Source organism: Rattus norvegicus, chromosome 7, assembly GCF_021556685.1.
Source record: "Rattus norvegicus strain SHRSP/BbbUtx chromosome 7, alternate assembly SHRSP_T2T, whole genome shotgun sequence".
Taxonomy (NCBI): domain Eukaryota; kingdom Metazoa; phylum Chordata; class Mammalia; order Rodentia; family Muridae; genus Rattus; species Rattus norvegicus.
In genome coordinates, this window is record NC_141540.1 from 33,899,809 (window position 1) to 33,927,510 (window position 27,702).

A 27,702-nucleotide genomic window follows, 5' to 3' on the forward strand; every position below is an offset into this window, starting at 1 on the left:
AGGAAATGAGTAAGAGTTTTGCTGACTTTATCTTTAGCATATCGTGTGACTGCCTTCTGTGCAGCTGCTTCAGCCTGGACATATTTGGGCCAGGCAGTTTTCTTCTCTCTCAGCCTCTGTATCCCTGCTAACATTACCTACTGAGGTTCCCATCTAGCATTCTCATGCTCCCATTCTTCTGTGTCTTCCAAATCAACATCCACAAGTTTTTTGGGGAGTTAGCATGCCCTTCTCCTTTACACTTTAGCTTTAAATATTCATGTGCCTTTCAAATATTTAGTGATTAGTCAGTAAGCTAAAATAATTTATTTGATTTCAGATTATAATGCATTCTATTTTGAGTCAAGTTCAGTACTAGGGCCCATTCATTGATAACGTTCATGAGAATTACTGTCCTATCTGGGAACGTCACATGGAGCCTTAGGAAAGAGTCCACGGCAGCACTTGGAAAGCTTAGGCAAATGTCATTCTTCCATGCCCTAAGACTGCATTGTAGTCTTCCCCTCGTGCAAACAGGGAGACACACAAAAGACACTTAACCAATGTCTGCATTCCTCGTTTAGTCTCACAGAAATATGACTGAAAAATCACTTCCTGAAGCATGATATTAAGTGCCTGGTAATCATTTGTGGTAAGTGAAATATATGTAAAATAAACCAATGTATGGATAATAGAAAATATATAGCTTAGAATATATGGTACTTAGTACAAGAAACCAGCTGCTGTATAACTGTGAATGTGACAGTTGCCTGTGTCTCTCCATCTATTATAAACTACCCAAAATAGTTTGATGAATGAGCAATATTAATATTCACAAGCTTAACTTCATAGCTCAGCAGTTTTAAAGTCCTCTTGGGAGTAGGAGCTTCTGATATTCCTGTGTTCGGACTACAGGGTTAGCATTCATAGTTCACTAGAAAATAGAGAGGTGGGCGGGAGAGACCCCCGATGATTTCCCTGGTGTCCATCCTCAGGTCCCACTGAAGGTCAGTTTAGTTTGTTTCCCATTGTACAGATGAGCAAGTTGAACAGTAGAGAGACACATGTGGCTGAACTGGGGTTCAGACCTATCGGTGTCTCATTCTCAGGCCAGGCTCCCTGCAGAATTTCACCCTTTATTATAAACTGAAAACAGTGTGCTGTGGATTACATACACTTTGGTCCTTTCCATCCTTTGCTTTTTGCTGGACTTTTCTTTTTGTACTCTGTTGTTTCGTCTGCACGGAAGTTATGAACACTCCTTTCAGAAAGCAAAAAATTGAGTCTTAAGCCTCCCTCTCCCTGCAAGTCCAAGTCGTTAGCTCTCATGTGTGTGTTACGAGCTGTTCCGGTTAATCTGGGTCTGTGCCTTCCTCCTCTTCTCTCCTTATCCTTCCTCCTCCTCCCTGCTCCTCTTCTCTCCTCCTCCTTCCTCCTCCTCCCTCCTCCTCTTCTCTCCTCATCCTTCCTCTTCCTCCCTCCTCCTCTTCTCTCTTCATCCTTCCTCCCTCTCCTTCCTCCTCTTCTCTCATCCTTCCTCCTCCTCCCTGCTCCTCTTCTTTCCTCAACCTTCCTCCCCCTCCGCCTTCCTCTTCTCTCATTGTCCTTCCTCCCCTTTCCTCCTCCCACTCTTCTTTTCGCACTTTGGTTTCAATGTGGTTACAGCATTTTAAAATAAGTCAATTCATTTCCGTTTACTTCAACTTAGGTTTTTCCCTCTTCTCATTTTATTTAAAAAAAAAAAAAGTTGAAGCAGGATATCACTAAGTAGCTGAGGCTGGCCTTAAACTCATGGTTCAACCTGAGAGTGCTGGGACTTTAGGTGTGGGGCACCACACTCAGCTTCAGGTGTTCTTATTTTCTCCCTTTTACTTAAGAGTTAACATAGCGTTTATCTTCTGATGGTGCAGAGCGTTTACCAGTGATGTGAAAGAGTACAGTGGCAGAAGGCTCAGGTGAGAGGTGTGCTCTGTGCAGACTCTTGCTTTCTTTTCCTTCTTTTCCCCATTCTTTTTCCCTTTACTTGTGTCCTTTTTTAAATGGCAAGTAAATATAATATAGGGGATGAACTTATTTTATTTAAAGCAATTTTAGGAGCCTGGGAGATGATTTCGACAATAAAGTGTTGGGTGTGTTGCGCAGCCTGGTGAGGTCATGTACACCTGCCGTCCTAGTGCATGGCAGGAGGAAAAGGGTCAGAGTCCAAGGGCATATTTGGCTACATAGAAGGTTGGGGACAGGCCAACTGCATGAGAATCTGTATCAAGCAAAAACCATATCAAAGCAAGAGGAAAAAGAGCACTGATATCCCTGAGTACCTTCTAAACAATTAAAAGGGGATCCGGAAGAGCTCTGAGTTTATTACATTTACTTCTAGTTCCTCAAAAAGATATGGTCCATGTGCTCTGAAAAAAGATAGATATTTGGCTAGACATCATTCCATTTCTAAATGGTACAGGGCCATCTTCAGGAATTAGTTTTTGGAGCATATCTTTGGTGTACATTCTTCACTGGATCTTAGAGGGTAGAAAAAGTGTAATGAGTGAGGTTAGCGACTTCTAATACAAGGCAGCCTTGAAGGGTTGAAATTATTTCCTGAGGTGCACATTAAACTGGGCAATGCTGATGCAAACATTTAATCCCAGCACAGGAGGCAGAGGCTAGTGGATCTCTGAGTCTGAGACCAGTCTGATTGACATACTGAGTTCCAGGCCAGCCAGAGCCATATGGAGAGACTGTCTTGGTAAAAAATGAAGGTGCGGGGAGGGGTTACTGTTCTTATAGAGGACCCAGGTTCTGTTCCAACACCCACATCAGAGGCTCCTAGCTACTTATAACTCTTCCAGGCATCTGCATATACATGGTACATATGCAAGCGCGCACACACACACAGACACACACATACACACCTTAAAACAAATCTTAAAAAAATAAAATAAAATTTTGGAGGCGCTGGTAAGATGGTGTAATAGTTAAGAACACTGATTGCTTTTCCAGAGGACCTGGGTTTGATTCCCAACACTCACATGGTGGGAACCAACCCCTTGTAATTTGAGTTCCAGTGGATCTGGAATTCTCTTGCTCTTCCAGCACCAGGCAAACACATGGGACCCACACATGCAGATAAAATACTCATCTAAAATAATAAAACAAAACACTCAGCAAGCTATACTTCCAAAGATTTCTGGAGATAAACAGCTTTGCCTGTTAAAAAAGATGATTAGAGAATAAATATCTAAATGTGCCTTGTAGCCACATATGCAAAACGTTTCTCTTAGTTCATGTATGCCATAGGACAGTTGATAACCACGTCTGAAAGCTAAGCATATGAGAAATTAGCTACATGGGACTGAGCATGTAGCTGTTTAGCGAGAGCTTGCCTAGTGTGTGAAGTCGTGGACCCGTGCCACATAACTGGACATAGTGATGCTTGCCTGTAACCCAGCACTCAGGAAGATCAGAATGGAGGTCATGCTTAGCTGCATAGCAGGTTTGAGACCAGCCTGGACTAGATGAGACAGTCTCCAAAATTAAATTTGGAAGCTTTATATATTGAGAGTATGTTACAGTCTAGTACAGTGCACTGTGAAATAAGTGACAAGGAGCTATTTCTTGGAAGTATCTGCTCTTAATATATAAGGGGCATTTTTGTGTTCCAGAGTGTAAAATAATAACCTCTTCAAGCAGGGGAGTGCTTTTTCCTACTGAGTCTAGGATGCCGAGCAGAGCATCATATGGGCTTTCTGGTCCACTGACATTTCCTCACCCAACTGTGTAAACACAACCAGGAGAACTAATAACAGGTTCAGTGTATGTGGTTTTATGCTGAGGTCTTTGATCCCTTTGGAGTTGTTTTGTGGAGGGTGTTAGGTATGGTTCTATTTGCATTCTTTTACATGCAGGCATCCAGTTTGACCAGCACCATTTGTTTGAAGATGATGTCTTTTTTCCAGTGTGTATTTCTGGCTTTTTTTTTTTTTTTATCATTGTTAAAGCTGGAGAAACCAGAGCACCTGTGGTCAGTTCCTGCCCTGGCCCTTTGTATGTCTGTGAGCATGTTATTTAATATTTTAAAACTTTTAAAAATTATTTTGTTTTATGTGTATGGAGATTTTGCCTACATATGTGCCTGTGTACCACATGTGCAGGCCTGGTGCTCAGGGAGGCCAGCCAAGGCCATTAGCTCTCCTGGAACTGGAGGCACAGGGGGCTGTGAATTGTCTGCCATGTGGATGCTGGGAAATGAACCAGGGTTCTCAAGAGGAGCAGCATCAAGATGCAGCCATCTCGCCAGCCCATTGTTTAACATCTTTGGGGTTTTTGTCTGTCTGTCTGTATGTCTGTATGTATGTCTGTCTGTCTGTTTGTATGTATGTATGTATGTATTTATTTATTTTTGTTCTTTTGAGACAGGTTCTCTGTGTAACAGGACTAGCTGTCCTGGAACCAGCTTTGTAGACAAGGCTGGCCTCAAAGTCACAGAGATTCACCTGCCTTTGCCTCCTGAGTACTGGGATTAAAGGTGTGCACCACCATGTCTGGCCGAAATGTCTAACATCTTAATGACTCAGTTTCCTCACTTAAATTTTTAAAGTTACATTTGTGTGCGTGCCCGTCCGTGTGCTGTAGAGTGAGTGTGACGGTGAGGGGATGAGTACCAACTTGATTCGCGTCTTCCACCTTGTGGGCACCAGAGTTTGAACTCAGGTTCTCACAAACCTGAGCTATCTAACCAGCCCAGTTTCTCCACTTTTAGGATGAAGGGAATAATCATACATATTTCAGAAACCTGTAAGCTGAGATGAAATCTATAAAGTACTTTAAAATAATACTTGACAGACGTGTAGCTGATAGACAGCAGCCATTGTCACAGTGCAAAGAATCTGGGAACACACATTAAAGAACGGCTGTCTACCTGGAGACATCAGGGAGTCTTTCTTAGTTCCCTTTGACCTTCATATGTTAGTTGGCAGTCTGTATCAGAGGACCTGACCCAGGCTAGGTAGCGAGGATTTAGCTCACAGTTTTGAAGGCTCAAGGTCCAGGTGGCTCAGGATTGATCCTTGGTCGCATCAGCAGGTGGCAAATGGCAGAGAGCAATGGCAGGAGAACATATTGGGAGCAAACAAGTGGTTATATCATGAGCCAGGAGCAGGAGAGAGTGGGAGTGAGACCAAGACTGAGAGTCCTGACATCCCAAAGGACCTAAGAACCTGTCACAGGAGTCACAGGACAGAGGCCTGATTCAGCCATCACCCCGGGAGTTACATGGAGGAAATAGTAGTGGGAAGGTGGGGTGGGAACGGGAGCAGTGTGACCACATGATACGGACGGGAGCTCAACATTCAGCAGGAAGAATTAGTTAGCTCAGAGCTAAGAGGGAAGCAGTAGGTCAGGCCTGTCATCTGTGATCTGATTGGTCCTTTTCTCAGTTCTAGATTTTCCAGGTTCTAGAAGAGTCAGTGGAGAGTGGTCCCCGGGTTTGGTGAGGGTTGGGTGGTGGGGTGGGGATGGAGATAGGGGAGAGGCATTCTTACCACACAGGATCTGTCCTTGAACTCTGTCTGAGGTGACTGGAAGTTAGCAACAAAGACCAGAACTTTGTAGATGCTGCGCAGGACACGCGAACCTGATGTAAGAACTGACCTCTGAGTGTCCTTGCAGATCTTGAAAATACTTTACTTTTATCTTGGTGCCTTTAGTCTGGAAGCGAGCTGAGATAAGAATAGATATATTTAGGGTTAACCAACCTTGAAGTACCAGCCTCTGTGCAGGTACTTCTTAAATGATTAACGTGCTGCGTGCAGATTTGAGCAGGGGTCTCAACTGGAATTTGAATGAGACCAGATGCAAAATGAAAGCCCAGGGTTTTTCCTGTTCCTAGCTGTCTATTGTGACATTTGCAGGAGAGAGAGAGAGAGAGAGAGAGAGAGAGAGAGAGAGAGAGAGAGAGAGAGGGATTGATTTATTTTATTTTAAAGACAGGGTTTCTCTGTGTAGCCCTGGATGTCTTGAAACTCTCTCGTAGACCAGGCTGTCCTCAAATTCAGAGATTCACCTGCCTCTGCCTCCTGAGTGCTGGGATTCAAGGCCTGGGCCACTACTGCCTGGCTTAGGTCTCACCTCTTTTTTTTTTTTTTTTTTTTTTTCGGAGCTGGGGACCGAACCCAGGGCCTTGCGCTTGCTAGGCAAGCGCTCTACCACTGAGCCAAATCCCCAACTCCTAGGTCTCACCCCTCTTTATGCCTCTGTATCACACCATCTTGGGGACCAAACCTTTATTCACAGGGTTCTTTGTAGGGGGAATATTCATCTTGCAGGCTACAGTACTAGGCCATCAAAGGAAATAGGAGTTTGGTTGGTGGAAGAGCTAGGCGTTCTGGAGCTTGGGCTGGCGGAGACGGAGGAAGATCGGTGTTCTCAGCAGCAGCAGCTCTGTGGTCAGTCTGGCAGACCACTCCACAGGGTGAGATGTGCTTATGTGGATAGCAGGCAGGTTTTCTTCCTATGGAATTGTTCACCAGTTTGTGGTTGTTCTTGAAATTGCGTTAAATTCTTAATATGAGGTATTGTATTTTTGTGACAGTGATTGGTGATTTTGGTCTCCATGAACTTAGACATTCCTACTCCTGACACAGAAAACACAGCTGTCAGGACCAGGACCCAAGAACATAGATTTAGCATACCTCAAATACCACATTCCAATGTGGTAACAGTTTCACGAAGTCTTTATAGTAAAACAGCAAAGAATATCAGAAATGGAGACACATCAGATACATTGGTGAATTGAAAGCACTAGATTACAGCAAAATGGGGGCAGTCTCTTCTGAAGGCCCCAGATGTTGTCTGATGATAAGCCTCGTCTCTGGGTTGGTGAAATTGAATGTTCTCTGTACATTCCAGTGCACTTACGTAATAGTTAGGGTGTTAAGTGAAACAGGTGGGCAATGAGTGACTATTTAGGGGGCTTAGAGAGCTCAAGATAGTTTGGCTCCCAGCTGTAACAATTCAGTTCTCTACAGTCTCAGGGCTTTCAAAGCATTTCTTTATTATAATTATTGTGTGCATTGTGCATGCATGGGCAAGAGGCACACTCATGCCACTGCATATGTGAACATTAGAGGACAGTGCTGTGGGACAGTTCTCTCCACCACCTTTGGAGGATCCAGTCATTAAGCTCAGGCCATGAGGTGGTGGAAGTGCCTTACCTGCTGAGCCATCTTGCAGCCTGCGCCTCTCTGTCTCTCTGTCTCTCCCTGTCTCTGTCTCTCTCTGTCTCTCTGTCTCTCTCTGTCTCTCTGTCTCTCCCTGTCTCTGTCTCTCTCTCTCTATCTCTCCCCCTGTGACAGGGTTCTCTGTGTAGCTTTGGCTGTCTGAAACTCACTCTGTAGACCATACTGGCCTGTAACCTGGAGATCCTTCTGCCTCTGCCTCTCACGTGCTAAGATTAAAGGCCTGTGGCACCACCCAGCTCAGTAATTAATTTTTGAAGAGTAGCTAGGTAAGATTAGAAAATTTTTGTTTGGGAGAAGGGATCGTTTTCAGGTTTCAGAAACATCTCTAAGAAATAGGTTTGTGGACACCGCCGGAACCTGAAGGAAACAGACCGGATAAACAGTTCTCTGCACCCAAATCCCGTGGGAGGGAGAGCTAAACCCTCAGAGAGGCAGACACGCCTGGGAAACCAGAAGAGACTGCACTCTGCATACACATCTCGGACGCCAGAGGAAAACACCAAACGCCATCTGGAACCCTGGTGCACTGAAGCTCCCGGAAATGGCAAATGGCGGCACAGATCTTCCTGGTTGCTGCTGCCGCGGAGAGCTCTTGGGCAGCACCCCGCGAGCAAACTTGAGCCTCGGGACCACAGGTAAGACCAACTTTTCTGCTGCAAGTGACCTGTCTGGTGAACTCAAGACACAGGCCCACAGGAACAGCTGAAGACCTGTAGAGAGGGAAAACTACCCGCCCGAAAGCAGAACACTCTGTCGCCATAACAGGCTGAAAGAAAACAGGAAAACAGGTCTACAGCACTCCTGACACACAGGCTTATAGGGCAGTCTAGCCACTGTCAGAAATAGCAGAACAAAGTAACACTAGAGATAATCTGATGGCGAGAGGCAAGCGCAGGAACCCAAGCAACAGAAACCAAGACTACATGGCACCATCGGAGCCCAATTCTCCCACCAAAACAAACATGGAATATCCAAACACACCAGAAAAGCAAGATCTAGTTTCAAAATCATATTTGATCATGATGGTGGAGGACTTCAAGAAAGACGTGAAGAACTCCCTTAGAGAACAAGTAGAAGCCTACAGAGAGGAATCACAAAAATGCCTGAAAGAATTCCAGGAAAACATAATTAAACAAGTAGAAGCCCATAGAGAGGAGTCGCAAAAATCCCTGAAAGAATTCCAGGAAATCATAAATAAACAAGTAGAAGCCCATAGAGGGGAGTCACAAAAATCCCTGAAAGAATTCCAGGAAAACACAATCAAACAGTTGAAGGAATTAAAAATGGAAATAGAAGCAATCAAGAAAGAACACATGGAAACAACCCTGGATATAGAAAACCAAAAGAAGAGACAAGGAGCTGTAGATACAAGCTTCACCAACAGAATACAGGAGATGGAAGAGAGAATCTCAGGAGCAGAAGATTCCATAGAAATCATTGACTTAACTGTCAAAGATAATGTAAAGCGGAAAAAGCTACTGGTCCAAAACATACAGGAAATCCAGGACTCAATGAGAAGATCAAACCTAAGGATAATAGGTATAGAAGAGAGTGAAGACTCCCAGCTCAAAGGACCAGTAAATATCTTCAACAAAATCATAGAAGAAAACTTCCCTAACCTAAAAAAAGAGATACCCATAGGCATACAAGAAGCCTACAGAACTCCAAATAGATTGGACCAGAAAAGAAACACCTCCCGTCACATAATTGTCAAAACACCAAACGCACAAAATAAAGAAAGAATATTAAAAGCAGTAAGGGAAAAAGGTCAAGTAACATATAAAGGCAGACCTATCAGAATCACACCAGACTTCTCGCCAGAAACTATGAAGGCCAGAAGATCCTGGACAGATGTCATACAGACCCTAAGAGAATACAAATGCCAGCCCAGGTTACTGTATCCTGCAAAACTCTCAATTAACATAGATGGAGAAACCAAGATATTCCATGACAAAAACAAATTTACACAATATCTTTCTACAAATCCAGCACTACAAATGATAATAAATGGTAAAGCCCAACATAAGGAGGCAAGCTATAGCCTAGAAGAAGCAAGAAACTAATCGTCTTGGCAACAAAACAAAGAGAAGAAAAGCACACAAACATAACCTCACATCCAAATATGAATACGACAGGAAGCAATAATCACTATTCCTTAATATCTCTCAACATCAATGGCCTCAACTCCCCAATAAAGAGACATAGATTAACAAACTGGATACGCAAGGAGGACCCTGCATTCTGCTGCCTACAGGAAACACACCTCAGAGACACAGACCGACACTACCTCAGAGTGAAAGGCTGGAAAACAACTTTCCAAGCAAATGGTCGGAAGAAGCAAGCTGGAGTTGCCATTCTAATATCAAATAAAATCAATTTTCAACTAAAAGTCATCAAAAAAGATAAGGAAGGACACTTCATATTCATCAAAGGAAAAATCCACCAAGATGAAGTCTCAATCCTAAATATCTATGCCCCAAATACGAGGGCACCTACATACGTAAAAGAAACCTTACTAAAGCTCAAAACACACATTGCACCTCACACAATAATAGTGGGAGATTTCAACACCCCACTCTCATCAATGGACAGATCATGGAAACAGAAATTAAACAGAGACGTAGACAGACTAAGAGAAGTCATGAGCCAAATGGACTTAACGGATATTTATAGAACATTCTATCTTAAAGCAAAAGGATATACCTTCTTCTCAGCTCCTCATGGTACTTTCTCCAAAATTGACCATATAATTGGTCAAAAAACGGGCCTCAACAGGTACAGAAAGATAGAAATAATCCCATGCGTGCTATCGGACCACCACGGCCTAAAACTGGTCTTCAATAACAGTAAGGGAAGAATGCCCACATATACGTGGAAATTGAACAATGCTCTACTCAATGATAACCTGGTCAAGGAAGAAATAAAGAAAGAAATTAAAGACTTTTTAGAATTTAATGAAAATGAAGGTACAACATACCCAAACTTATGGGACACAATGAAAGCTGTGTTAAGAGGAAAATTCATAGCGCTGAGTGCCTGCAGAAAGAAACAGGAAAGAGCATATGTCAGCAGCTTGACAGCACACCTAAAAGCTCTAGAACAAAAAGAAGCAAATACACCCAGGAGGAGTAGAAGGCAGGAAATAATCAAACTCAGAGCTGAAATCAACCAAGTAGAAACAAAAAGGACCATAGAAAGAATCAACAGAACCAAAAGTTGGTTCTTTGAGAAAATCAACAAGATAGATAAACCCTTAGCCAGACTAACGAGAGGACACAGAGAGTGTGTCCAAATTAACAAAATCAGAAATGAAAAGGGAGACATAACTACAGATTCAGAGGAAATTCAAAAAATCTTCAGATCTTACTATAAAAGCCTATATTCAACAAAACTTGAAAATCTACAGGAAATGGACAATTTCCTAGACAGATACCAGGTACCGAAGTTAAATCAGGAACAGATAAACCAGTTAAACAACCCCATAACTCCTAAGGAAATAGAAGCAGTCATTAAAGGTCTCCCAACCAAAAAGAGCCCAGGTCCAGACGGGTTTAGTGCTGAATTCTATCAGACCTTCATAGAAGACCTCATACCAATATTATCCAAACTATTCCACAAAATTGAAACAGATGGAGCACTACCGAATTCCTTCTATGAAGCCACAATTACTCTTATACCTAAACCACAGAAAGACCCAACAAAGAAAGAGAACTTCAGACCAATTTCCCTTATGAATATCGACGCAAAAATACTCAATAAAATTCTGGCAAACCGAATCCAAGAGCACATCAAAACAATCATCCACCATGATCAAGTAGGCTTCATCCCAGGCATGCAGGGATGGTTTAACATACGGAAAACCATTAACGTGATCCATTATATAAACAAACTGAAAGAACAAAACCACATGATCATTTCATTAGATGCTGAGAAAGCATTTGACAAAATTCAACACCCCTTCATGATAAAAGTCAAGGCCCATACCTAAACATAGTAAAAGCCATATACAGCAAACCAGTTGCTAACATTAAACTAAATGGAGAGAAACTTGAAGCAATCCCACTAAAATCAGGGACTAGACAAGGTGCCCACTCTCTCCCTACTTATTCAATATAGTTCTTGAAGTTCTAGCCAGAGCAATCAGACAACAAAAGGAGGTCAAGGGGATACAGATCGGAAAAGAAGAAGTCAAAATATCACTATTTGCAGATGATATAATAGTATATTTAAGTGATCCCAAAAGTTCCACCAGAGAACTACTAAAGCTGATAAACAACTTCAGCAAAGTGGCTGGGTATAAAATTAACTCAAATAAATCAGTAGCCTTCCTCTACACAAAAGAGAAACAAGCCGAGAAAGAAATTAAGGAAACGACACCCTTCATAATAGACCCAAATAATATAAAGTACCTCGGTGTGACTTTAACCAAGCAAGTAAAAGATCTGTACAATAAGAACTTCAAGACACTGAAGAAAGAAATTGAAGAAGACCTTAGAAGATGGAAAGATCTCCCATGCTCATGGATTGGCAGGATCAATATAGTAAAAATGGCCATTTTACCAAAAGCGATCTACAAATTCAATGCAATCCCCATCAAAATACCAATCCAATTCTTCAAAGAGTTAGACAGAACAATTTGCAAATTCATCTGGAATAACAAAAAACCCAGGATAGCTAAAACTATCCTCAACAATAAAAGGACTTCAGGGGGAATCACTATCCCTGAACTCAAGCAGTATTACAGAGCAATAGTGATAAAAACTGCATGGTATTGGTACAGAGACAGACAGATAGACCAATGGAATAGAATTGAAGACCCAGAAATGAACCCACACACCTATGGTCACTTGATTTTTGACAAAGGAGCCAAAACCATCCAATGGAAAAAAGATAGCATTTTCAGCAAATGGTGCTGGTTCAACTGGAGGTCAATATGTAGAAGAATGCAGATTGATCCATGCTTATCACCCTGTACAAAGCTTACGTCCAAGTGGATCAAGGTCCTCCACATCAAACCAGACACACTCAAACTAATAGAAGAAAAACTAGGGAAGCATCTGGAACACATGGGCACTGGAAAAAATTTCCTGAACGAAACACCAATGGCTTATGCTCTAAGATCAAGAATTAACAAATGGGATCTCATAAAACTGCAAAGCTTCTGTAAGGCAAAGGACACTGTGGTTAGGACAAAACGGCAACCAACAGAGTGGGAAAAGATCTTTACCAATCCTACAACAGTTAGAGGCCTTATATCCAAAATATACAAAGAACTCAAGAAGTTAGACCGCAGGGAGACAAATAACCCTATTAAAAAATGGGGTTCAGAGCTAAACAAACAATTCACAGCTGAGGAATGCCGAATGGCTGAGAAACACCTAAAGAAATGTTCAACATCTTTAGTCATAAGGGAAATGCAAATCAAAACAACCCTGAGATTTCACCTCACACCAGTGAGAATGGCTAAGATCAAAAGCTCAGGTGACAGCAGATGCTGGCGAGGATGCGGAGAAAGAGGAACACTCCTCCATTGTTGGTTGGATTGCAGACTGGTACAACCATTCTGGAAATCAGTCTGTAGGTTCCTCAGAAAATTGGACATTGAACTGCCTGAGGATCCAGCTATACCTCTTTTGGGCATATACCCAAAAGATGCCCCAACATATAAAAAAGACAGGTGCTCCACTATGTTCATCGCAGCCTTATTTATAATAGCCAGAAGCTGGAAAGAACCCAGATGCCCTTCAACAGAGGAATGGATACAGAAAATGTGGTACATCTACACAATGGAATATTACTCAGCTATCAAAAACAACGGCTTTATGAAATTCGTAGGGAAATGGTTGGAAGTGGAAAATATCATTCTGAGTGAGCTAACCCAATCACAGAAAGACATACATGGTATGCATTCATTGATAAGTGGCTATTAGCCCAAATGGTTGAATTACCCTAGATCCCTAGAACAAACGAAACTCAAGACGGATGATCAAAATGTGAATGCTTCACTCCTTCTTTAAAAGGGGAACAAGAATACCCTTGGCAGGGAGGAGAGAGGCAAAGATTAAAACAGAGACTGAAGTAACACCCATTCAGAGCCTGCCCCACATGTGGCCCATACATATACAGCCATCCAATTAGACAAGATGGATGAAGCAAAGTGCAGACTGACAGGAGCCGGATGTAGATCGCTCCTGAGAGACACAGCCAGAATACAGCAAATACAGAGGCGAATGCCAGCAGCATACCACTGAACTGAGAATAGAACCTCCGTTGAAGGAATCAGAGAAAGAACTGGAAGAGCTTGAAGGGGCTCGAGACCCCATATGTACAACAATGCCAAGCAACCAGAGCTTCCAGGGACTAAGCCACTCCCTAAAGACTATACATGGACTGACCCTGGACTCTGACCTCATAGGTAGCAATGAATATCCTAGTAAGAGCACCAGTGGAAGGGGAAGCCCTGGGTCCTGCTAAGACTGAACCCCCAGTGAACTAGACTGTTGGGGGGAGGGCGGCAATGGGGGGAGGGTGGGGAGGGGAATACCCATAAGGAAGGGAAGGGGGGAGGGGGGAGGGGGATGTTTGCCCGGAAACCGGGAAAGGGAATAACACTCGAAATGTATATAAGAAATACTCAAGTTGGGCTGGAGAGATGGCTCAGTGGTTAAGAGCACCGACTGCTCTTCCAGAGGTCCTGAGTTCAATTCCCAGCAACCACATGGTGGTTCACAACCATCTGTAATGGGATCTGATGTCCCCTTCTGGTGTGTCTGAAGACAGCTACAGTGTACTCATATACAAAATAAATAAATAAATCTTTAAAAAAAAAAAGAAATACTCAAGTTAATAAAAAAAAAGAAGAAATAGGTTTGTCGTTTAATATAATCATTATTGTTTGCAATACCAAGCATAGAAGAAGTTCATGTTTCTTGTTCTGTGTGGCACACAGGGTAACATAGTTTTTAAAGGATTTTATTTTAGGGTCTAGAGAAATGGCTTAGCAGTTGAGAGCACTGTGCTCCTTCTGAGGACATTAGTTCAGTTTCTAGCACCCGTATCAGGCAGCTCCCAACCCTAACTCCAGCTAGAGGGATCTGCTTCCCCTCCCTCTTCTGGGCTGTGCAGACAGACAGACAGACAGATAGACACACTATTATTTATTCATAATTTGTTTTATTTATGCTTTCTTAGGTTTGTATGTGAGTGTGGTACGTGAGTGCGTGCGTGCGTGCGTGCGTGCGTGCGTGTGAGGGTGCTGGATTTCTTGGATATAGAGCTACAGCTCTTGGTGAGCTGCAGTGTAGGTGCTGGGATCCGAACTTCAGTCGTCATGGCAGAGCAGCAAGTGCTCTCCGTCACTGAGCCATTCTCCTCCACTCCCCTCTCATGTGCACTCTATAGGGAATTCACTGCTAGATCAGCTTGTTTTAAATATAAATATACCAATAAAATGTCTTGTTGAATTATCCGAAGCATTATATTAAAAAGCAGAGGTGAACTTAAAAATGAAAATAGGAAGGTCTTCCACAGATATCCCCTAAGAGATGCTTCATTACAAAAACTGTTGATTGCAAGCCATGGGAACAAATCAAACACGTGGTACGCAAGCTTGACCAGTGAGCTGGGGTGTATCCTGTCTTTAATACTTCCAAAACTTAGGAAAAAATGCCTTTTAGAAAAAGAAATCATAGCCTTAATTATAGTTCAGTGTTTATTCTTTTATGGTTTCTAGCACTTTCAGAATACAGATTTCATTTTTCTGACTTCCTACAGGTAAGTAAACCTGTGGAAGGACAAGAGGTGCTTCTAGAGTTAAGTCAGAGTTTTAAATAGTTGAGTTTTAAAGTTACCCAGAGAATATCAAAATCAGTTTCTAAATGGGGTTGTATAATTTCCTTCCTCAGAAAATTTAAAACCACTATATGTCAGAATTTATTTCAGAAATGCTTTGGGTTGGTTTCTAATGCTGGGAGTAGCTAGGTGATTTAAGGGGAGTAGTATGACTTTGACCATTGTTATTTGCGTGGTGACTGACATCTGCTGCTGTGTGAGCTGCTGTTAGAGGGTTCTCTCAATTCTACCTTTGTGTAGCTCGGTTGATAGCACAGTATTATTTCTTCTCTCTGATAGGGTCTACAGTGAACCAGATGAGGTAGGGGATGGGTTCGCATAGTGCCTGGAAGGAAAACAGTGGTATTGACACATTCTCATCCACTAGACAGCTAGTAAGGACCAGACTTGAGCAGTGTACAGGAATATGACATTCCAATCTGTGCTCCCACATTGTAGATTAGTATTAGAGAACTGGTTTTAGGAGAGATCAGAACAACAGTGATAGGCACTCGGCCCGGGTTAAAATAGGTTCCATCTCTGAGCTCTTTTGCATTTAGTTTGCTGTTTTTTTTTTAATACTCTGTATTCGCTAGGTTGTCCGTAGGGCCCATTAGCTTACACTAAAATAATGTAACTGTGGTCTCTTTCAGATTCACCAAAAACTTATCTCCTGACAAAATAAACCTAAGCACCCTTAAAGGAGAAGGTGAACTGAAGAACCTGGAACTGGATGAGGAGGTGCTCCAGAACATGCTGGATTTGCCCACCTGGCTGGCCATCAACAAAGTGTTTTGTAATAAAGCATCCATCAGGGTAAGATTTGGGGGTCTGAGGAGACTTCCTGCTCTTAGTTTTTGTTTCATTGTTATCTTCTAAAATGCTCAGCTTCAGATCATGTTATAAAGAAACATTGTGTTCTTATTATTTACTGAGAAAATAGCTACGTGGATGTTTCTCATCCCTTATAATTGAAGTAACATAGCAATAACTTACGTTTACATTTTCTTTAAAACAATTTTATTGATAGTTTAATACAATTAATTTGTTATAAATTAACTGTTTTACTTTGGCATAGATACAATGATAGTTTCTCCCCTTATGTTTTATTGTCAAATGAAATGTTTTAAATTTGTAATGCTTTATTTAAAAACATACATTAAGAATTGTCATAATTGTAGACATGCTATTTTAGAGTTTTAACCTTTTCATTTATTCCTTTGTTATTTTGAGAAAGTTAGGGATTTTTATTTACTTTATTATTATTAAATTATTATTCTTATTATTCTACTGATTTTTGTTTCTAATCTTATGTGAGTTCTTAAATTTCAAAACTTCTTACTGCCAAATACCAGGGTTAGCTTGAGAGGTTGCTTGGGAGAGACAGTGCATGTTAATATTTTTTATAAAAATGAAGTTTGGGTTTCCTTTGGAAAAGGGTACTGTATCCTTTGGTGTTCATAGTTAATTTGTGTCTATGACCCAAGTATCAGCAATGACTTGACTGAGTATATGAACATTGTGTCTGTGATGTAGCTGGCCTTTTCTATCAATGGTTTACTTTGAATTTACTTTTAAGGAGCTGAAAATACGATGGTTGGAATTCTAAAGTTAAACAGATTGATTATGCTTTGCTGATAATTCTTAAATTATAAACATATTTTAAGGACTGGTAAAAACATGTAACCAGTCCTCAGTTCTGAAAAACAAAAACAAAAACAAAAACATGTAACTAGCAGAACTTGAAATTCTCTAGTCAACTATTTTCTTACATAACATAGATACCTTGATTTCAATAGTATTAATAATTCCCTCAATTTATTATTTCACAATCTGAGAGAGATGTATAGTATATAAAGTATAATGTTAAGTTGCTATCTTTTAAATGCAAAGATGTCTGTTGATTACTTCATATTAAGCTTTAATAATTCACTTTAAAGAAAAATTTATTTGTAGATTCCGTGGACAAAGCTGAAAACACACCCCATCTGTTTGGTGAGTACTGAAAACTGTTTCAAAAGTAATGATTTAAGTATGTAGATTAACTGTAACATTCTGTAGACATTAATATTTTGTTTCTTGGATTTTCCATTTGTTAACTTTCACTTTATTTTTATTGGACCTAGTTTTTTCAGCTGTTGTGTAAGAAACTTGAACTTTAAATTAAGAGGAATTTATCTTTTAATTTAAATTTAATTAAGACTTTCTGTGTTTTTGCTTCTATTGGTCTCACAAGTTTAGTAATATGTTCTGTAATGAACTTAATGGCTTAAAGCTTCTCAGTTAACCCTTTGTTTTTTAGTTTAAGTTTTATATTGTGTGTGTGTTTGTGTCTGTGCTCATGTGCGCGCACACACACACCGTGGCGGGTATAAGGAAGTTAAAGGCCTTTGCAGGGTCGGCTCTTTCCTCCTGCCGTATTTCTGTGAGTTCCAGTCGGGGACTTAGGTTTCGGTTGCCCACCTCTTGCAGCGTGTGCCTTTACCTGAGCTATTTCACCAGCCTGGACTCTTTAATAATTTGTGGTTCTCCATGTTGAGCTATTCTACCCTTAGCCTCATTCCATAAATATTCTTTAAAAAAATCACCTCTTTTCTTTTTGGTTTCTCTGTGTGTAGCCTCTTTTCAGGAATTCCTTAGACCAGGCTGGCCTCAAACTCACCAGAGATCTGCTTGCCTCTGCTGGGATTAAAGGCTTGTGTCACCACTGCCCAGCCAAGACTATCCTTGTTCTTGACTCTAGTTATTATTGAATAAGATACGTCCTAAACCAGAAATCCTCTCTCTTAATTGTTTCCACCCCCAAATACTGAGAAAGCCTTAAACACAGAAAATGTAACACTGCATATTACCTTCCCATAATAACTTGTTCCACCCTCTGTCCTCATCTCCGTGATTGCTGTTCCTCCAAGCTCCACCCAGTGCCCCAAGCTCCACCCAGTGCCCCAAGCTCCACCCAGTGCTCCAAGCTCCACCCAGTGCTCCAAGCTCCACCCAGTGCTCCAAGCTCCACCCAGTGCTCCAAGCTGGGCACTGCAATTACTGTCAGCTCTGACTAAATCTCTGGAATCAGTAATAGGTTTGCTTCCTCATCTCTCTCCTGAAACAGTGTCACCACCTTCTCAGTGCCTGTCCTGTCTCCATTCTCTTTCCTTTTCTGAAACGAAAGCAGAATTATTAGTAAATATTCTTATAAATCAGAATTCTGATTAGTCTCCAGCGATATTTACTGCCAACTTGACTAAAATTATCTGTTTTTTGATCTTAAGAAATTTATATTTTAACAGAGGTTAACTGATCCCACAATAAAATGAGATAATTTTAGATAATGATAAATGCTTACTTAAAGTGAAGACATTCTGAATTTGTGGATACAGTCACTGTTAAAGACATTACATCTATCTTCAAGAAAAAAGCCATTTGGGGGTTGGGGATTTGGCTCAGTGGTAGAGCGCTTGCCTAGCAAGCGCAAGGCCCTGGGTTCGATCCCCAGCTCCGAAAAAAAAAAAAAAAAGAAAAGAAAAGAAAAAAGCCATTTGGAGAAGAACTTTTCCTGCTATGGAGTGTTTCCCTCGCTCTCTCTCTCCATAATGCGCTTGCCTTTATGTCTCACATCTTGGGTCTCGACATAAGACTTTTAGATGTGGTTCAGTTCCATTAGTAAACATATTTATATATGTATATAATTTATCAATAATGCAGTAATAAGGGATTAGAGATAATGCTTCATTAAATCCGGTGACCTAATCAGTTAACGGCTGCTTCTGTATTTTCTCCCCTATTCATGGAATGTATATGCAATTTTCCCCAGTAGATCAGTGCCCCAGTGTCGGACTGGATGCTCTGTTTTCCTTTTCAGGAGTTTTATAATTGTTAGCTTCCATCCCACATAGGTGAGAGACAAAGTGCACGTCATACTTAGACAGTCTGCACTGGCTCTGCTCATTTACTTTCTCATTAGTCCCTAGATAAAGTAGTAATGGAGATGAGTACTTGTGAAGAGCCACGAGCCCCTAATGGTCCATCCCCGATTGCAACTGCTTCAGGACAGAGGTAAGCCGTGCTGTGCTGTGTGTGGCTGCTACGGGCTCTTCTGTCCATGGGAGGCTCTCTTCCCTGCAGCTGCAGGGGGGGGAGATAGAGAGTCCTTTACCCTCACATACCCTCTGCTCAGACCGCCTCTTCATTACAGTCTCCACATTCAGTGAGGAGCAGGCTAATTTTAAGTTCCATTCCTCTTGATTATCGAATTGTTAAATAGTAATGAGTAGCCAAGAGCAGTGCAGAAGAGCTTAGGTGTTCTATAAATCAGATCTTCTTTTCATTTTTCATTACAATAGCTGTCTGTGCTCTCATTTTCCATGTATTCAGTTAACTGTGAATAGAGACAGTCTAAAAATACTAGATGACAAGTTCTGGAAATAATTGAGAAATTTATGCCATTATGAGTGTCATGAAAGACTGGAATTTAGCTAGACATGGAACCCATTGTTTTGTTCAGGGTCTTCACACTATAGGCTGCTGCTGGGCAGTCAGTCAGCTGCTGCCTGGGGTCTCTGATCATTTGTCGGGATCACAGTGTTCTGTTTTCAAGTAACTTCCATACACAATGCTCATAAAAATCACAGCATAGATGCTGTCGGCTTTATTTAATTTATCATGTAAGCCCCTATTTTCTTACATTATCACGAGAAGGGCATGTTTAGCCTAAGATGTTTTGATGTAACTGGGGATGTAACTTAGCTGATAGAGTATTTAACTTAGCACATTCGAAGCTCTGGGTTTATGCAGCACTACTCACAAGCAGATGTGAGGTAAGACTGGAAGTCCAGCCTGCAGGAAGTAGAGGCTGAAGGATAGAGAGTTCAAGATTACTCTTGGCCTCTTGTTTGAGATCCTGTTTCAAAATGAAAAATCTTAAGAACATCGATGTCTCATAACTTTTTTACAGTGTATAGTTCTACTTGCTCTATATTATTATTTTCTGCTAGCTTCTTGTCAATTAACAATTAACAGGTAATTAATTTAATTGTTAATTCTTATCAATTAAACTCCACTATAAGTATATGTGTACAGAAGAATAATATTATACAGTCTGATAGAATCTGTGATTTTCAGGCAACCACTAGAGTCTTGGAACATTAATGTTTCTCTGCACCTCACTTCCTAGGCATCAATATACTTCTGTCATTCTTAAAAGTTAACTGCTGTCTTGGTAAAGTATAGAAGTATAAAATGTCAGTTTCAAAACACGTTGCATTCCACAAGTTAGATCTTGTTACTAGATAAATAAAATCAGGTGCTAGGAAAAGGTCTCATGTGGACTCTTTTACAGAATCCACCCATGACTACCGTGGTGCACTCTGCAGAGGCACAGCCCCAGAGACTTCATCTCAGGACTGCTTCTCACTGCTGATCCGCCTTTCCTGCCAATGCTAGGATGCCACTAGCCTAATGGTGCCTATTGGGCAGGCTTTCTGCAGATCAGCATGAAGATGAGCTTTCAGATATTAGTGCTATTTAGAGGAATTAATTACTTTATTGCATTCCTGATTTGATTCAAATAATTTTAAGAAGAAAGTCTAAGGAGATGGCTTTAGTTGTTTTCCCAGAAAGATGTAATAGAGTTGTAATAGAGTTAGAATCAAGAGCAGAATGTGTCCCTCCTCATAGAATAGTAAGTAAAGGCTGCATAATTAGGAATACAGTGAGCTTTCATAAATTATACTAAGAAGAGAAATAGGCTTGGGACACATTTGTGATCAAGGAAAAAGATTCTTTCTCGGTTAGGTCCAAGGATGAAGCCACAGGACTATGATAAAGCAAGGCCATGGGAAAGTGTTCCTTTGAACTTATAATGAGCTTATAGAATGAAACACTGCTTTGAACTTACTATCGACGTCCTTCTGTAACTCCTGTTTCTGTGCAGCATTTTATCTATGGGTTAATTTTATAGAGAACTTTTGTCTAGAAGATATAAATTGCTAGAGAGAAGAAATAAAGTGTGACATTTGGGACTCTGCCCCATCCATTAAATGCATATATGTATATGTGTCTACATACATATGTACATACATATGTGTGTAAGTTTATGTGTGTGCATATAAGTATGCATGTGCACTTGTAAATATTGGTGAAACAGGTGGTTGGGCCCAGCCAAAATATGTGTGTGTGTGTGTGTGTGTGTGTGTGTGTGTGTGTGTGTGTGTCTGTCTGTCTGTCTGTCTGTCTGTGAGCACACCTGGCTTTCTTCTTCCTTTTCTCTCTGTTTACAAAGAGTTAATGAACTCTGAGCCTCTCACCTGGCCATCTGGCCAGTGGGGGGCCATAGAGAAAAGAGCCCAGGTAATTCAGTCTTTTTTTTTTTTTTCTTTCTTAATCCCCTGCTGCTCTTGGCAGGAGTTAAATTGCCAGAAGCCAGTGGAAAACTTCTCAGCTGCTTTCCCTGGGGGAATTTGATCCTGGAAAGCATTATTGAAAAGTGGAAATAGATTTTTAAGGATTATTAATTTAAGAGGCCGGAGAGATGGCTCAGAGTTAGGAGCACTTGTTGCTCCTGCAGCAGATCCAGGTTTGGTTGCCAGCACCCACATGGCTGTTGACAACCTTGTCAAACTTCTGTTGTAGCAGTATCCAACACCTTCTGGCCTCTGTGCACTTACATACACGAAGGCAAAATACTCATGTATAAGATAAAAACAAATCTTAAAAAGCATTGCTGGTAAGATGGCTCAGTGGGTGAGGACTACAGGGGTGCACACTGGAAGGAGAGGACTAACTCAGACTAATCCATAACTTCCGGTGTGTTTGTATGTTACCTACCTGCCGTGTTGAGATGCGGGAAGAGCCGTGTTTATTGGCTGCAGAACTTAGCTTTGGACCACACATAACAGTGACAGGAAAATGGCTTTCATGTTAATTCTATAATTTTTCCTCTATCTAGAAACTTATAATATGGACTAAAGTTTCGTGTTTGATAGAGTGGTTTGTTTTTAGACTGGCTTGTCTGAAAGAATTGGAGAAAAGGTAGAAACACTTGTAAGATTATCGAAGGGGAAATGTGTAGTAAGACTGTTGTGCATTTTTCACTTTGGGAAATGAGAGTTAGATATTAGAGCATATGTGGACTTGCATGAGATTATTAGCCAACACTTTTTAAATGACTTTATTTTTCCTTTAGTACATTATATTTTGTTTTGCTTTGTTTTCCAGTGAGTACGGCTTTGCTGAGAAGGTTGTCGAGGGGATTACTGTTTCTGTCAATTCTATCGTCATCAGAATTGGAGCAAAAGCTTTCAATGCCTCCTTTGAACTTTCTCAGCTCCGTATCTATAGTGTCAACGCACAGTGGGAACACGGAGACTTGAGATTTACTCGGATTCAAGATCCACAGAGGGGAGAGGTAAAAGACTTCTCTTACTAAAACCCATTTTAGTCAGTGTAAATAAACAGGGACGTTTAAGATTACATCTGGGACCTGTGAAGATGATTCTATGGGTGAGGGCACACTGGCTGCCAAGTGATGACCTGATACATTGCTGGAGCCCAGGTGGTGGCAGGAGACCTGACTCCTCCTGAGGACTGAGTGTGTCCACACATATGTACACATGTCCACTTGTGCGCACAGTCAGTTTAAAAGGTAAGTAGGACGCCTGGAGGGGCGCTGCACAGTTGGAACACATGGTGCTACTGCAGAAGGCCTGCATTTGGTTCACAGAACCCACACTGTGAGGTTCACAGGCACCTGGAACTTGAGTGCCAGGGCGATCTGACTCCCTTTTCTGGTTTCTACAGGCACATGCACTCATGGTACACTTACATATGCTTAATCTTATACATCCATGGTTGCCAGGACTCACATTCTAGTTGATTATTTTTCTTCTGGACTTACAAGTATCCTTTTATATTAACCTAAATTATTTAATTATAAAAGTTTGTATTTTAATGTTTTACTATGTATCTTTTTGACCTTGTGAAAGTAATGAGTCCTACTTTGTGTGTGTGTGTGTGCATGAGTGTATGTGCATGTGTTTTTGTGTGACTGTGTACTTATTAGTATCTGCATGAGTGTGTCTGCACATGTATGTATGAACATGTATGTTCCTGAGTATGTGTATGTTTCTGTATACATACGTGCTTATATGTTGGTGCATGTACATGCATGTGGAGGTCAAAGAATAACTTTGTGGAGTCAGTTCTCCTTCCATATTTACATGGGTTCCAGGGGTCAAGCTGAGTTCATCCAACCACAGTGCGCACCCACTGTTGGCTCCTTTGCATTTTATTCTGACCCTGTTTTAGTGACAATTCTAGTACTACTTGATGTTGATGCTGTTTTCTAAATGAATTTACCAAGAGGCTTACAGATGAGTACAATTCTGAACATGTTATTGAGTTTGATGAAGCATATAAAGTAGCAGGAATATTTTCATAATGTCACAACAATTATTTGGTTTCATAAATGTACACTTTTCTCATTTTGCATGAGAAACAGCTAATCTCTGTTTTCTTCTTAGGTTTTGACATTTAAAGAAATAAATTGGCAGATGATTCGAATTGAGGCAGATGCTACCCAGAGTTCACATCTTGAAATTATGTGTGCTCCTGTTCGCTTAATAACCAATCAGTCAAAAATCCGAGTCACCCTTAAAAGAAGAGTGAGTAAGACCTGTCTTTTGTCTCCTGTGATAGCTGACAGAGTAAGCAGGAGAGTGAGGGGTGCTCTGACACTGTGTGCTGTGACAGAGTAAGCAGGAGGTCAGGGGTGCTCTGACACTGTCTGCCCTATTCAGACAGAGGTGGCAGGTGAGGGCACTTGTGTTGCCCGATGACTAGGCTTGTAGAAGTCTAGCAGTTACAGCACTCTTCGTCTGGTCGGTGAGTGAATGGTTCTTTCAGATTCACATGTTTACTGGATATGTCCTGTGTTAGAATTTCATTTCCCAGGCTGAGAGTTAATTTGTGGTAGAATGCTTATTTACCATCAATCAGGCCATGATTTCAGTCCTCAGATGGGGCTAGGAAAAAAAAAATAAAGAAGAAGAGGAAGAAGAAATTTCTTTTTCTGAATTTTGCTCAACAAAGGTTTTTATTATTGGTAGCCAAAACTGTAGTGGTCAGTACGTTTTTAAGGTTTTTCCGGAGGGCAGATGTGGTACACATCCCTTTAGCCCACCACTGGGAAGGCAGTTACGTAGAAAGGCCCTATCTCACACAAACAGAGATGTTGCTAGTTGTTGCTGTAAAACTATAACAAATGCTGTTTCTTTACCCCCACTAGATCCGGCACCGCAGTGCCCCAAGATAGCTGGTAGACATCTTCATCTCAGTCAGCAAAGCCTCCCTCCTGCTTTGCTCCATCCCATATCACACTGCTGAAGGCCTCTCCCTGAGCCTGGCTGCAATCTCTCTACCCATCTAGTTCCCAAGGCAGGTTGTCACTATGCCAGAAACACACATCCCAATTCCGTGGTGGCCTAGTGTCTTTAGCCGTCACACACTTTCTTAAACTTAAATTCCTGGGAAAGAACACACAACAGAATAATCTCTGATCCAATTGATAAGATATAATTGCCACTTAGACACACAAAGCCCTATACACATCCATCCCTTAAGAACATTCATAACAACCTGTAAAGATACAGAGTGGAATCTTAACGTCAGCCTCCATGTTCTCTCGGCAGCTTCCTCTTTCTTTCTGTTCTCGTCTCCTCCTCCTCCCTCAAACTTTTCTCCCACCCATCCTTCCTTCTCGTCCAATGACAGGCCTCATTCTCTCTTTTTTTAAATTTTTTTTATTAGATAATATTTCTTTACTTACATTTCAAACGTTATTCCCCTTCCCGGTTTCCTGTCCATAAGCCCCCATTCCCTCCCCCATACGGGTATTACTCCTATACATCTCCCTTATTGCCCCCTCCCCCCATATTCCGCTGCACTGGGGGTCCAACCTTGGCAGGACTAAGGGCTTCCTTCCCCTTCCCCTGGTGCCCCAACAAGGCTATTCTCTGCCACATATGCAGTTGGAGCCCTAGGTCAGTCCAGGTATAGTCTTTCGGTAGTGATTTAGTCCTTGGAAGCTCTGGTTGGTTGGCATTGTTGTTTTTATGGGGTTGCAAGCTCCTTCAACTCTTTCAATCCTTCCTCTAATTCCCCCAAAAGGGGTCCTATTCTCAGTTAGGTGGTTTGCTGCTAGCATTGACCTCTGTATTGGACATGCTCTGGATGTGTCTCTCAGGAGAGATCTATATCCTGTCCCTTTCAGCATGCATTTTCTAACTTCATCAATCTTATCTAGTTTTGGTGGCTGTATATATATATGGGCCACATATGGGTCAGGTTCTGAATGGCCATTCCTTCCATTGCTGCTCTAAACTTTGCTTCCATATCCCTTCCTATGGATATTGTTTTTTTTCCCCTTTTAAGAAGTAGTGGGAGCATCTGCATTTTGGTCGTCCTTCTTCTTGAGCTTCCTGAGGTCTGTGGATTGCATCTTGGGTAATTCGAGCTTTTTGGCTAATATCCACTTATCAGTGAGTGCATATCAAGTGTGTTTTTCTGTGATTGAGTAACCTCACTCAGGATGATATTTTCTAGTTCATTCCATTTGCCTATGACTTTCATGAAGTTATTGTTTTTGATAGCTGAGTAGTACTCCATTGTGTAGATGTACCACATTTTCTGTATCCATTCTTCTGTTGAAGGGCATCTGGGTTCTTTCCAGCTTCTGGCTATTATAAATAAGGCTGCGATGAACATAGTGGAGCATGTGTCTTTTTTATATGTTGGGACATCTTTTGGGTATATGCCCAAGAGAGGTATAGCTGGGTCCTCAGGTAGTTCAATGTCCAATTTTCTGAGGGACCTCTACACTGATTTCCAGAATGGTTGTACCAGTCTGCAATCCCACCAACAATGGAGGAGTGTTCCTCTTTCTCCACATCCTCACCAGCATTTGCTGTCACCTGAGTTTTTGATCTTAGCCATTCTGACTGGTGTGAGGTGGAATCTCAGGGTTGTTTTGATTTGCATTTCCCTGATGACTAAAGATGTTGAACATTTCTTTAGGTGCTTTTTGGCCATTCGATAATCCTTAGCTGAGAATGTTTTGTTTAACTCTGTACCCCATTTTTTAAAATAGGGTTATTTGGCTCTCTGGAGTCTTAACTTCTTGAGCTCTTGGTATATTTTGGATATTATCCCTCTATCAGATTTGGATTGGTAAAGATCTTTTCCCCATCTGTTGGTTGCCATTTTGTCCTAATGACTGTGTCTTTTGCTTTACAAAAGCTTTGCAGTTTTCTGAGGTCCCATTTGTCGATTCTTGATCTTAGAGCATAAGCCATTGGTGTTTTGTTCAGGAAATTTTCCCCAGTGCCCATGTGTTCGAGACTCTTCCCCACTTTTTCTTCTATTAGTATGAGTGTATCTGGTTTGATGTGGAGGTCCTTGATCCACTTGGACTTAAGCTTTGTACAGGGTGATAAGCATGGATCGATCTGCATTCTTTTACATGCTGACCTCCACTTGAACCAGCACCATTTGTTGAAAATGCTATCTTTCTTCCATTGGATGGTTTTAGCTCCTTTGTCAAAGATCAAGTGGCTATAGATGTGTGGGTTCATTTCTGGGTCTTCAATTCGGTTCCACTGATCTACCTGTCTCTGTACCAATACCATGCAGTTTTTATCACTATTGCTCTGTAATACTGCTTGAGGTCAGGGATGGTGATTCCCCCAGAAGTTCTTTTATTGTTGAGTATAGTTTTGGCTATCCTGGGTTTTTTGTTATTCCAAATGAATTTGCAAATTGCTCTTTCTATCTTTATAAAGAATTGAGTAGGAATTTTGACGGGGACTGCATTGAATCTGTAGATTGCTTTTGGCAAAGTGGCCATCTTTACTATATTAATCCTGCTAATCCATGAGCATGGGAGATCTTTCCATCTTCTGAGATCTTCCTCAGTTTCTTTCTTCAGAGACTTGAAGTTCTTGTCATACAGATCTTTCACTTGCTCGGTAAAAATCACACCGAGGTATTTTATATTATTTGGGACTATTGTGAAGGGTGTCATTTCCTTAACATAGTAGAGGAAGGCTACTGATTTGTTTGAGTTAATTTTATACCCTGACACTTTGCTGAAGTGGTTTATCAGGTTAAGTAGTTCTCTGGTGGAACTTTTGGGTGCCTCATTCTTTCTTGTACCTGCCTTCACCTGTATGACATCCTGCGGCTGGTAACTTAGATAAGAAATCCGCAGTACGAGGAGTCGAGTTTGAGAGTCCACTGGGGCTGCTGGTGAGACTAAAGGAGGAGATGGTTCTTTTAGAAAGAAGCCCATTTAAAGGCCCTGCAGTGTGCGCTGTGCTCTGGGTCACTGCCCAGTAACATCAGTACCTGGTAAGCTCCACTGAGGGGGTTGTCTGTGGATTGAACAGAGATAGATCCCTGAAATGGGAAGTGTGGGCAGGTTGGCCATTAGGTATTTGATAGATTGTTAATTTGTCTTCTCAGGTAGGATGAGTTCAGTTAATGGAAGCGATTATGATTTGTGGTGCTGCACGTAGAAATTACATGTTATATAATCTCTATGTCAGAAACTTGTCAGTCTTTTTTGTTGCATGATTTCTAGCTTTGAGAAATATTCCATTTTGTAAGA

The 27,702-nt window shown here is 41.3% G+C and overlaps 1 protein-coding gene across 9 annotated transcripts in view; it reads left to right on the top strand.

The window, feature by feature from the left end:
• The window catches only part of Bltp3b (bridge-like lipid transfer protein family member 3B), an 80,080-nt gene that overhangs the window by 19,037 nt on the left and 33,341 nt on the right, over nt 1-27,702 (top strand). For 6 of the 9 annotated variants that reach the window (XR_015624317.1, XR_015624315.1, XR_015624316.1 and 3 more), the window contains 5 exon segments: nt 15,698-15,860; nt 17,001-17,039; nt 19,006-19,097; nt 22,257-22,446; nt 23,561-23,701. Coding sequence is in view for 5 of the 9 variants with exons in the window: in NM_001108753.1 (NP_001102223.1) it covers nt 15,698-15,860; nt 17,001-17,039; nt 19,006-19,097; nt 22,257-22,446; nt 23,561-23,701 (625 nt within the window). In the remaining 4 variants the exon portion in view is untranslated. 9 annotated transcript variants of the gene reach the window in all.